At 53.6% G+C, this 12,264-nt stretch overlaps 1 protein-coding gene across 2 annotated transcripts in view; it reads right to left on the reverse strand.

Moving 5' to 3' along the window:
- CHFR (checkpoint with forkhead and ring finger domains) overlaps positions 1-12,264 on the reverse strand; it is a 35,221-nt gene that overhangs the window by 3,976 nt on the left and 18,981 nt on the right. For both annotated transcript variants that reach the window (XM_025402888.1, XM_025402889.1), the window contains 8 exons: positions 11,639-11,793; positions 10,829-10,991; positions 7,875-8,017; positions 6,106-6,225; positions 3,331-3,414; positions 2,777-2,847; positions 1,862-1,949; positions 51-158 (listed from right to left, as the gene is read on the reverse strand). In XM_025402888.1, coding sequence (XP_025258673.1) covers positions 51-158; positions 1,862-1,949; positions 2,777-2,847; positions 3,331-3,414; positions 6,106-6,225; positions 7,875-8,017; positions 10,829-10,991; positions 11,639-11,793 — 932 coding nt within the window. The remainder of the gene's footprint in view (positions 1-50; positions 159-1,861; positions 1,950-2,776; positions 2,848-3,330; positions 3,415-6,105; positions 6,226-7,874; positions 8,018-10,828; positions 10,992-11,638; positions 11,794-12,264) is intronic.

Raw genomic sequence — 12,264 nt, forward strand, 5'->3', positions numbered from 1 at the left:
TAGAAGCCAACCCAGACAGAACAAGAGCCGTGTGGGGTCGGGGTCCTCACCTGGCAACTCGGAAGCAGGAATGTTCCGCCGATACTGGTAAGTCAGCTCCCGGAAGCTGCGCAGGCCACAGCAGTAACACAGCACGGTGTTCCCCGTGACCCTGTAATCTGGAACAAACACAGCCTCATGCAGACACAGCCAGTTACCCAGCAACGCCACCTTCCCGACAGCAGCACACACAGACCACAGCAGCGGGAAACTAACGCGCTGACCATAATTGGGGTGAAGACAATGGGCTACACCATCAGAAAACAAGAACAAAGTCAACCTAGACAGCAACTTTTTCCTTTCTTTTTTTTGAGACAAGAGTCTCGCTCTGTCGCTCAGGCTGGAGTGCAGTGGCGCGATCTCGGCTCACTGCAAGCTCCGCCTCCCGGGTTCACGCCATTCTCCCGCCTCAGCCTCCCGAGTAGCTGGGACTACAGGTGCCCACCACCTCGCCCGGCTAATTTTTTGTATTTTTAGTAGAGACGGGGTTTCACCGTGTTAGCCAGGATGGTCTCGATCTCCTGACCTCGTGATCTACCCGCCTCAGCCTCCCAAAGTGCTGAGATTATAGGCGTGAGCCACCGCACGCAGTCCTACCAATTTATTTTCTTACAGCAAAATAATCCCACATGGATATAACATTTATTTTATTTATTTATTTATTTTTTGAGACCAAGTCTCGCTCTGTTGCCCAGGCTAGAGTGCAGTGGTGCAGTCTCGGCTCACTGCAACCTCCGCCTCCTGGGTTCAACTGATCCTCCTGCCTCAGCCCCCCGAGTAACTGGGACTACAGGCATGCGCCACCGCGCCCAGCTAATGTCTGTATTTTTTCAGTAGAGTTGGGGTTTCACCACGTTGGCCAGGCTGGTCTCGACCTCCTGACCTCAGGCGATCTGCCTGCCTCAGCATCCCAAAATGCTGGGATTACAGGTATGAGCCACCGCACCTGGCCCCACGTGGATATAAAATTTAAATATTAAAACTCCCAAAAAATTACTAAGAAGAAAATGAGAAAATTAGCTATTTCTAAGTATGTCTTGGAACACCAAATTGCACAGAGGAAGGATTTGTACACTTGACAACAATTCAAACCTCAAAATGAAAATAAATACAACAAAAGTGAGCTACTACTATAGCGGAAACATTTGCAACACAAATCAAAACGTGCTATACCCTTAATTAACAAGGATATCGGGCCGGGCGCGGTGGCTCAAGCCTGTAATCCCAGCACTTTGAGAGGCCGAGACGGGTGGATCACGAGGTCAGGAGATCGAGACCATCCTGGCTAACACGGTGAAACCCCGTCTCTACTAAAAAATGCAAAAAAAAAAACACTAGCCGGGCGGGTTGGCGGGCGCCTGTAGTCCCAGCTACTCGGGAGGCTGAGGTAGGAGAATGGCCTAAACCCGGGAGGCGGAGCTTGCAGTGAGCTGAGATCTGGCCACTGCACTCCAGCCTGGGCGACAGAGCAAGACTCCGTCTCAAAAAAAAATAAAATAAAAAAAAATAAAATTAGCCGGGTGTGGTGGTGCGCGCCTGTAATCCCAGCTACTCAGGAGGCTGAGGCAGGAGAATCGCTTGAACCCAGGAGGCGCAGGTGGCAGTGAGCTGAGATCACGCCCCTGCACTCCAGCCTGGGCAACAAGAGTGAAACTCCCATCTCAAAAAACAAACAAACAAAAACAACCCGAAAGCATCAGGATCTTTTTTCTTCTCTTCCAGGATGGGTGAAGGTCAGAGTTGTCACTGGGAGAGCAGACGGGCAGGTGGAGCCCTGGAAAGTCACACGCACCCTAGAGCAGGAGGCAAGAGAAGAGCTCACCAGACAGCAGGAACACTCCTCGCTGGAGAGCCACGAGGCTCTCGGTCAACATGTTTTTCCACGTCAGACCTCTGGTTGCCAGGTAATTCTGTGACACACACAAAAAAAAGAGGAATAAGCAATATTCGTTTAGAGGAAGAAACGCTGAAATAATGAGATAAAAAACATTTCATAAAAGATCCCTGAAGGTGCAGAAAGCCGAAGCTCAGCCCCTTACGAGTGGCATTTGCAGAGGGCTGCACGTTCACAGCCTGCGGCACGAGAGTCTTGTCCAAGAGCCTCCTGGAAGTCCCAAAAGGAACGCTCACTTCTGACCTTCCAGCGTAGGAGTTATCAGAGGCTCTCAAAAGTTCTGCCAAGACCCTCGCAGCCCAGGTGTGGACGAGACACGAAAGCCTGGCCACGGTGCACACAGCCCCACAACGAGCCCAGTCTGTTTGACAAGAAAAGCTGAGGACTGGGCATCTGTTTTCCGTGCCCTTTAAACACACACGAGCTGTTGAGCTCCTTCTGTGGGCATCAAAGCAGAGTGTGGGGCTGAGCGGGCACCTGCCAGGTGTGTCTGTGGCAAGTGTCAAGGCCCCACCACTGCGTGTGCTCTCGGCAAGAGGGCAGATGCGCACGTTACACACAGAAACCCCAGAAGCCGCGGTAGCTTCCTAGACGTGGGAAAGCAAATGGCCGGAAGAGAAAGGGACCAGAGAAAACGCCCTGGTCCCGGGTAGCACTTCCAAGTTCCTCCCGAGAGCTGTGGGAGGCGGCTCCTATGGATCCGTGGCAGGAGGCACAAAAAGGAAACACCTGTTTTTGGAATGCGGGAAAAACAGATAAACACCAACGGAATGCAGAGAACCAGCTGGCTGCACTAGTGAGAAAACGCGGCTCCCGGCTCCCCAGCCCGCGGCGGGTCAGTACCTTCAGGATGTCCGACTCGTAGCTGTTGTTGTTCAGCACGCCGTCCAGACACTTGTCACCCAGGTTGAGCTCTGCCGAGATGAAGGTGCAATGTTACCTGTGTATAAAGACGTCGCAGGAAAGCACTGTCTGCCCCACACTGAGGATAAACACATTTCTTTTCATTACAGATTCTAGAAGGAATAAGAAGTTCAGTGATAGAACTCTTAAACAGAGGACAAGTAGAAATGATTTCCATTCCACTCCCTCCTTAAAAAGATCAGCTCTCGAGTCACCCCAGCACCTAGTCTGGTATCGTGACACCAGGACCCTGCGGCAAGGACTCTGTCCTGGGAGTACGTCCCCTGATCCTTCCAGTAAGGCTTGATTTTCAGCCAACACGAATCTGACACACTCTGCAGATCAGCAGGAAAATGTCACCATCTGATGACATGACCAACCATGGCCTCACCCCTGTAAACATCAGGCTACGGACCCCACCATCCCCTGCCCTCAAGTTCACCAAGAGAACATGCAAAGGTCAAAGCAACTGGGGCCTGAAGGGCCGGTATTACCACAGAACGGGGCCAGGCAGCCGAAGCAGCCGGTGCGGGTGCAGCCCCAGTACAGATGGCAGAAAGGCTGCAGGCAGACGGCACCTGTGGAGAGAGGACACTCGTTACCCGCAAGGCTGCAGGCAGACGGCACCTGTGGAGAGAGGCACTCGTTACCCGCACCCAGTGCTGAGTCCTGTCTCTGACACAGTTCATCAGCACCAGGCTCAGGAGCTCAACTCGCTTTGGAAACATTGTTCAGGAGGAGTCTCATGGAACTCAGGGCAGGGTCACATTCCAGGACTGTGATGATGAGGAGTTGTAGCTCTGAAAAAAGCCCAGGCTCATGTTTTCTGTTTTTTTATTTTTCAGAGATGGTGTCTCGCTCTGTTGCCCAGGCTGGAGCACAGTGGTACAATCAGCTCACTGCGACCTCCGCCTCCTGGGCTCAAGGGATCCACCCACCTCAGTCTCCCAAGTAGCTAGGACTACAGGTGCATGCCACCATACCCGGCTAATTTGTTTTTTATTTTTGTAGAGACAGGATCTCACTATGTTGCCCAGCGTGCTTTCAAACTCTTGGCTTCAAGTGATCCTCCCACCTCAGCCTCTCAAAGTGCTGGTATTACGGGCATGAGGCACAGCACCCAGCCCCAGACCCATATCGTTTCTTACACTGAACACCACATGCTCATCCCAGGAAAACAATGAGAGCCACAAAAGAAAAAAATCTCACCTTCTCCATCCCCCTAACACAGCTTCGATGGGTTTCCTTGTAGCTCTGAACATGCAACATGTTTGCCCCCAACTGCACATACTTAGGTGGCTTTTTAAATTTTATTTTATTTTATTTTGAGACAGTCTCTCGCTCTGTGGCCTAGGCTGGAGTGCAGTGGTGCAATCTCGGCTCACTGCAACCTCTGCCTCCTGGGTTCAAGCGATTCTCCTGCCTCAGCCTCCCCAGTAGCTAGGATAACAGGTGCCCACCACAACTGGCTAATTTTTGCATATTTAGTAGAAACGGGGTCTCACCATGTTTGTCAGGCTGGTCTCAAACTCCTGACCTCAGGTGATCCACCTGCCTCGGCCTCCCAAAGTGCTCGGATTACAGGCGTGAGCCCCTGCACCCAGTCTAGGTGGCCTTTTTCTACCTAGGTATTTTTTCATGTCGTCACCTTGGTTTTGTAGACATTATTTATTTTTTGAGACAGAGTCTCGCTCTGTCGCCCAGGCTGGAGTGCAATGGCACAATCTCGGCTCACTGCAAGCTCCGCCTCCCAGGTTCACGCCATTCTCTTGCATCAGCCTCCCGAGTAGCTGGGACTACAGGTGCCCACCACCACACCTGGCTAATTTTTTGTATTTTTAGTAGAGATGGGATTTCACTGTGTTAGCCAGGATGGTCTTGATCTCCTGACCTCGTGATCCGCCTGCCTCAGCCTCCCAAAGGAAATTATTTTTAATTGTCTGATATTCTATACAATGGAAATCCCTAAAATATAATATTAGTTAAACCCTCGCTAAAATTCTCACAGGGTTGAGTCCTTAAGTCTTCTAACGCCTACGGCCACTTCACAAATGCCTCTATATACGAAGCATTCTCTGTGAAATTAGAGTCGAGAGCTTGGGTTCCTGGGGAAAAGCTGGCCCGAGCTGCCATCTGCTGCCCACCATGTGTGTTAGGCACGGGGCGAGCTATTCTCTGCGGCTTCTCACCTGCCCTCCCGCGAGCAGCATCAGCAGCGGCCAGTGCCTGCCGTGGATGACCCCTGAGGCAGCGACCATCCAGGTCACCTCACCGAGTGTGTCCCAACGCTGCAGGCCAGGCCCCACCCCTGCCAAGCCCAGTCTCAGGGTACAGCCCCCAGAAGTAACCTGTTTAACCAAACATGTTCTGAGTGCCCAGAACATTTTAAGCCATTCCAGACAGAACCAGTGCTGTGGCCGTGCGCTGCTCACGCAGGGCTCGGTGCACACAGCAGCACGGGTGCGTGTGGCAGGAGCCAACTGTGGTGCTCAGCAGCATATAAGGAGCTCTGACAAATTAGGAAGTCATTTAAAAAAAAGGCAAAGGATAGAAACAGACATTTCTGCAGGAATAAATTAAAACAGCCATGAAATAAAGGACAAGCTCCGTTTTTAACAGTAAGAACTGTATGTGCATGCATATATATATTTGTTTTGTTTTGGGACAGGATTTCCCTCTGTCGCCAAGGCTGGAGTACAGTGGCACAATCTCAGCTCACTGCAACCTCCTCCTCTCGGACTCAAGCCATCCTCTGGCCTCAGTCTCCCGAGTAGCTGGGATTACAGGTGTACACCATCATGTCTGGCTAATTTTTGTAATTTTTGTAGAGATGGGGTTTCACCATGTTGCCCAGGCTGGTCTGAAACTCCTGGACACAGAAAATCCATCTACCTTGGCCTCCCAAAGTGCTGGGATTACAGGCGTTAGCCACTGTGCCTGGCCAGAGTTGTATATTAAAGCATCAAAATTCATCTAGGAGGTTTAACAGTGACGCATTATAAAGCAACCACAGTGCTGGCAGGAGATGGACACAGATCCAGGCCGAGCCCCTGCTGGATGGAGATGTGGTCTGTGAAGGGGCAGTGCAACTAGCTGGTGGGAAAAGATAGATTATTCAATATGGTCACGTGGGGACAACTGATCACACAGATGGAAAAAAAGAAACGGCACCCTTACTTCATGGGGTACCCTAAGGCCAACACCATTTTGAAACGTGAGCCCCGAAGGACAGAGGGAGCCCGCCTGCGTTCCGTGGCGTGGGCACTCACACTGCTGAGGGGCGACACGTGGGTCCTGCTCGCGCTCCGCTCTCCGGTCGGGCATGGGCTGGAAGCAGCAGGTGCACAGGGCGTGGCTTCCTTGCAGAGGGCACACGTAATCCTGGACTGCTGAAGCACACGCACATTCAGCGGGAGCACGTGGGACCCAGGGCAGAAAGACAGCAGGTTAGAGACGCCGCCCGGAAGCACAGTGAGGAGGTGCACCTGCGACAGCCGGGGAAGACAGAGACCTACCCCGCTAAACCACCAGGGACCTTCTGCCACCCAAACTCGGGGAGTCCAAACGGATTAACAATAATGACTGGTTTAGCGACTAGAGCAAGATTTCAAAGACCTGTTGAAGGTTTTTCTTTTGTTTTTTTTTAGACAGAGTCTCGCTCTGTCACTCAGGCTGGAGTGCAGTGGCGTGATCTCAGCTCACTGCAAGCTCCACCTCCCAGGTTCACGCCATTCTCCTGCCTCAGCCTCCCGAGTAGCTGGGACTACAGGCACCCGCCACCACACCCAGCTAATTTTTCTGTATTTTTAGTAGAGACAGGATTTCACTGTGGTAGCCAGGATGGTCTCGATCTCCTGACCTCGTGATCTGCCTGCCTCGGCCTCCCAAAGTGCTGGGATTACAGGTATGAGCCACCACGCCCAGCCAATCTGTTGAAGGTTTTCTACTATTTCCTATAAAGGGAGGATAGCCCCATAGAACCTATGACATAGAATAAAACAAGGTTTGTGTTCAATGTCCGCTCAGGTGAGAGAACAGCCATCTCTCAAATCAACGAACAGGCTAGTTGCACAAGACCAACCGATGCGGCAGCAGAAGTCCGAGCCCACCTGGCCAAGTTCCCTGGACACTCACCACCCACACAGGAAAGACCCTGCGAGGTCAACACGCTGGCCATAAGGACAGCAATTTCACCACCCAGGTTCACCGAGCGCCCACTGAGGGATCCAGGACCCCAGAGGGAGGCGCTGGTCCCACCATGCAAAGGAAGGAGTGTGTCCAGTGACCCAAACGGAGCTGCTGAGTGGCGGAGGCAAACCCAGGCTGGCGGACAGGCGTCCAGGTGGACACTGCTTTGTCTGTTCTGTCCACGGGTTCTACAAGAAGCCACTGAGAACACAGCACAAAGATGTGGCTCTGCATCCATCCCAGGCCAGCGGCCTCGTGATGTGCTCAGCCCTGACCCATGGCCAGGAAGCCAGGACCCCGAGGGCCATCTTCCCATTCTATGAGTCCGGAGTGAGCAGGGCGGAGAAGTGCAGCCTCCACACCCCCTGCCCAGCTCTCCTCTGCTTTCCTGGATGGCACCTGACACCCCTTGCTGGAAACAGGCACCTGACGGGAAAACATTTCGCACTAAGCCAACTCTGGAGACATCGCCACTGCTGAGGAGAAGCCCGCCTCTTACTTGAGGGACAGACATGCGATCATCACTTTGGGTCTGGCAAACCCACTGGGGGATGTGAGCTGCGCTGAGGCACTGGCTGGGGAGAAGCCAAGTATTAAGGTCAGGGTTGTTAATTCCCAGGAGTGTTCAGGAGTGGCTACGAATCAACAGTTACTTATCTGATTTTCCAACCCAAATCAGTCACAAAAAGCAACAAACTGTGAGTGCAGGGAGACCACTGAGGCCAGGTCCCAAAGGGGGCAAGGGGTGCAGAGAGGAGGTGGGCAGAGTGTGGCCACGTGCACGTTAGCACCGGGCACAGCCATAAAGTGACTCGCGGGAAGGCTGAGGCCTAAGGGCGGCGTGGCTCACCTGTCGTGAGGCTGACGGACGTGGAGGGTACATCCCCCAGGGCCTGCGGGGCTCCTGGCTCACCCTCGGATGCTGGGCAGTGGGGAGGCTGCGCCACCTGCCTTCTGTACTCAGGACACTGCCGGCACACAACGTATGGCTGGCTGCAAGGAAGCACAGGGCCGAGCTGTGTGCAGGCCCCCAGCCTCTCTCAGGCAGGGCCGGCGCAACGCGGGTCCACAGCCGTCACAGCTCAGCTCCACCCTCGCTCAGCTGCTTGGTGTGAGGGGAGGGGCCAGGCCCCCTTCCTGCCCAGCACCACTGTGTTAGAGGAGTGGGACCAGAACAGGAGTCGAAGGGCGAGGATGCACCGCTCTACATCCCCAGCTCAGCCCCCATGCTTTGGAGCGCCATCCCCGGGGCCACTCAGTCCCCACTGATGTGTGCTCCCAGGAGACGACACCAGCGCAGGGCAAAGGCCAGCACATGTGAACACACCTCATGCTCCTCAGGACGCCACCTACTCTCCTGTTAAAAGTAGAGCACGGTGGACAAGGTACCAGGAGTCACACCAGGAGCCTGCAAGGCCCCAAATCCCTTGTCTTTTCTACACTTCCCTTGTACGTCCACAAACGAGCAGATAAAAATGTAAACTGTAAAAAAAGAACCTGTCGGAAAAAATACACGAGGCTTTCCTCTCCATCTGAAAGGCTTTTCTGCGCCTGACACCAAGGCCAGGGGCCAATGAGGCCAGCGGGTAAGACCTGACCAGATTAAAAAACAAAGCACGGTGAAAAGACACATATTTTTTCATAAGGAAAAAATGTAAATGCAAATGAGATTACCTATTTTCCCTACTAAACTGGCAAAAAGCGCCCCTCGTGCAGACCTTGTAGAGCGCACTAGACGCGCCCTTTCCCGTTGGTGTGGGGATAACAAACTTATCAAACGTCTGTCCAGGTCCAATTCCAGTCACACTCTCTGACTCGACCGCTTCACATCTAAATGCTGACATCACTGCACGTGTGCACAAACACGGACTTAAGAAATGCACAGCAAGAGCCGGGCGCGGTGGCCCACGCCTGTAATCCCAGCACTTTGGGAGGCCGAGGCGGGCGGCTCACGAGGTCAGGAGATGGAGACCATCCTGGCTAACATGGTGAAACCCCGTCTCTACTAAAAATACAAAAAAATTAGCTGGGCGTGGTGGCGGGCGCCTGTAGTCCCAGCTACTCGGAGGCTGAGGCAGGAGAATGGCATGAACCCAGGAGGCGGAGCTTGCAGTGAGCCGAGATGGTGCCACTGCACTCCAGCCTGGGTGACAAAGCGAGACTCCCTCTCAATAAATAAATAAATAAATAAATAAATAAATGCACAGCAAATGCTTCCCAATTCAAATGCTGGGGACATTACCGAGCTGTATGTGCAGCTGAATCCAAGCTTCATAAAAACATTTGTTTCTCACGCCTGTAATCCCAGCACTTTGGGAGGTCGAGGTGGGCAGATCACGAGGTCAGGAGGTCGAGGCCATCCTGGCCAACGTGGTGAAACCTTGTCTCTACTAAAAATACAAAAAAATTAGTTGGGTGTGGTGGCAGGCGCCTGTTGTCCCAGCTACTCGAGAGGCTGAGGCAGGAGAATCACTTGAATCCAGGAGGCGGAGGTTGCAGTGAGCCGACATCGCGCGACTGCACTCCAGCCTGGCGACAGAGCGAGACTCTGTCTCAAAAATAAATAAATAAATAAATAAATAAATAAATAAAATTCGTGCTATTGCACTTCAGCCTGGTCGACAAGAGCGAAACTCCGTCTCAAAAAAAGACAAAACCCTGTTAGTATATTACATTTCATTTTGTTAACGATTAGGATGCATGTACAAATAGCTGGGAAGATGCAGCAAAATCTTAACGCTAAAGTGGTTTTTGTTCCCGTCTTTTTGCTTAACAGTCACATGTTAAACTTGGCAAAAGCAAACAAAGATAAGTTTTGGGTTTTTTTTAATGTGTTCATTGTCAACTATTTTTTTTTTTTTTTTTTTTTTTTTTTTGAGACTGAGTCTGGCTCTGTCGCCCAGGCTGGAGTGCGGTGGCCGGATCTCAGCTCACTGCAAGCTCCGCCTCCCGGGTTCACGCCATTCTCCTGCCTCAGCCTCCCAAGTAGCTGGGACCACAGGCGCCCGCCACTTCGCCCGGCTAGTTTTTTGTATTTTTTAGTAGAGACGGGGTTTCACCGTGTTAGCCAGGATGGTCTCGATCTCCTGACCTCGTGATCCGCCCGTCTCGGCCTCCCAAAGTGCTGGGATTACAGGCTTGAGCCACCGCGCCCGGCCCATTGTCTTTTTAAATATGGTCTTGACCCAACATTCAGACCCTGGACTTGTGCATTAGGAAACATCTACATGGCAGCCGATAAACAAGGTCTCTGAGGCCGGGACTGTCTGGTCCAGGAGATGGGGCCTCTTCTGTAATAACATCCTGACAAATGATAAACGCTGTAATTTATACTACAGGACTTTACAGTCACTAGATCAGCTACAAAGAATACATGTGCTTATGTGGGAAAAAATAACATATGGAATGAAGTCCCTCTGTCACAGCCAGAGATGCCAGCCCATGACGAGTCGAAGCTAAGGGAAGGGTGTCAGCCAAGGGTGCAGATGTCCCGGCAGCCGCCTGCGGCTGGCGCTCTGCTGGCTACCCGACTACCCCCATAAGTGTTCACCCAGTCACTGCCACGCCCTCTCAGGGGAGGTGCTAATTCTATCCAATACCAGAAACCAAGCTGAAGCCATTTAAGAGCTTGGCTGCTCAGGGGCAGAACCGGAACTCAGGACCCGCGCTGTCCACCCGGCGGTGAGCTCAGGGGCAGAACCGGAACTCAGGACTCACGCTGTCCACCCAGCGGTGAGCTCTCGGTCCTGGTTCTGATGCTCCTCCAGCTCCCATACTCTGCTCTGAGCCAGGGGCATGATTTACCTAATGTCCGAGGACTCACTGTCAACGTCTGACAGCTCCAGCAGGTCCTCTGAACTCCCTTCTTCATCAGAAAAAGACCGCCTAACTTTGGGCTGCAGCATGTCTTGAGTGATTTTATTCCTGGCATCCATACTTTGCACATCTTCTTCACTGCGACTCTTGTCTAGAATTGAAAGAACACAGTGCCATTGGCCAGCAGTGAGACACAACAGGCAGACACAGCTCACACTGCTGGAAGCTTGTGTGCACAGTGCTGTGGAAGAGGGGTCTGGGTGGACCGCCCTCCCTTACCTGGGTGCTGGTGGGTGGACCGCCCGCACTTGCCTGGGTGCTGGTGGGTGGACCGCCCGCACTTGCCTGGGTGCTGGTGGGTGGACCGCCCGCACTTGCCTGGGTGCTGGTGGGTGGACCGCCCGCACTTGCCTGGGTGCTGGTGGGTGGACCGCCCGCACTTGCCTGGGTGCTGGTGGGTGGACCGCCCGCACTTGCCTGGGTGCTGGTGGGTGGACCGCCCGCACTTGCCTGGGTGCTGGTGGGTGGACCGCCCGCACTTGCCTGGGTGCTGGTGGGTGGACCGCCCGCACTTGCCTGGGTGCTGGTGGGTGGACCGCCCGCACTTGCCTGGGTGCTGGTGGGTGGACCGCCCTCACTTGCCTGGGTGCTGGTGGGTGGACCGCCCTCACTTGCCTGGATGCTGGTGGGTGGACCGCCCTCACTTGCCTGGATGCTTGCTTGGGTGCTGGTGGGTGGACCGCCCTCACTTGCCTGGATGCTTGCTTGGGTGCTGGTGGGTGGACCGCCCGCACTTGCCTGGGTGCTGGGTGAGGTACGCTTCCACGAGGTTGTTGAGGATGTGGTTTTTACAGATACGCTCCACAGGACAGCGGCAGGTGGGGCACAGGGACGAGCGCTCCATCCAGCCCGAGTAGCAAGCCGCACAGAACGTGTGCATGCAGGGCTGCAAACTGAAAGCGTGAGAGGAGCGGTGTCCAGACAGTCCCACAGACGCAACCACCACCCTCGACCAAGGTCCACGGCAGCCCCACCACAGAAGGGCCTACAGGAGCCCAGCCATCGTTCAACCTAAAAACCCTTTAACTCAGTCTTCGTAAACGTAAAGAAATCAGAGGCCGGCCGGGCGCGGTGGCTCAAGCCTGTAATCCCAGCACTTTGGGAGGCCGAGACGGGCGGATCACGAGGTCAGGAGATCGAGACCATCCTGGCTAACACGGTGAAACCCCGTCTCTACTAAAAATACAAAAAACTAGCCGGGCGAGGTGGCGGGCGCCTGTAGTCCCAGCTACTCGGGAGGCTGAGGCAGGAGAATGGCGTGAACCCGGGAGGCGGAGCTTGCAGTGAGCTGAGATCCGGCCACTGCCCTCCAGCCTGGGTGACAGAGCCAGACTCCGTCTCAAAAAAAAAAAAAAAAAAAAGAA

The sequence above is a fragment of the Theropithecus gelada genome, chromosome 11 (genome assembly GCF_003255815.1).
Source record: "Theropithecus gelada isolate Dixy chromosome 11, Tgel_1.0, whole genome shotgun sequence".
NCBI lineage: Eukaryota > Metazoa > Chordata > Mammalia > Primates > Cercopithecidae > Theropithecus > Theropithecus gelada.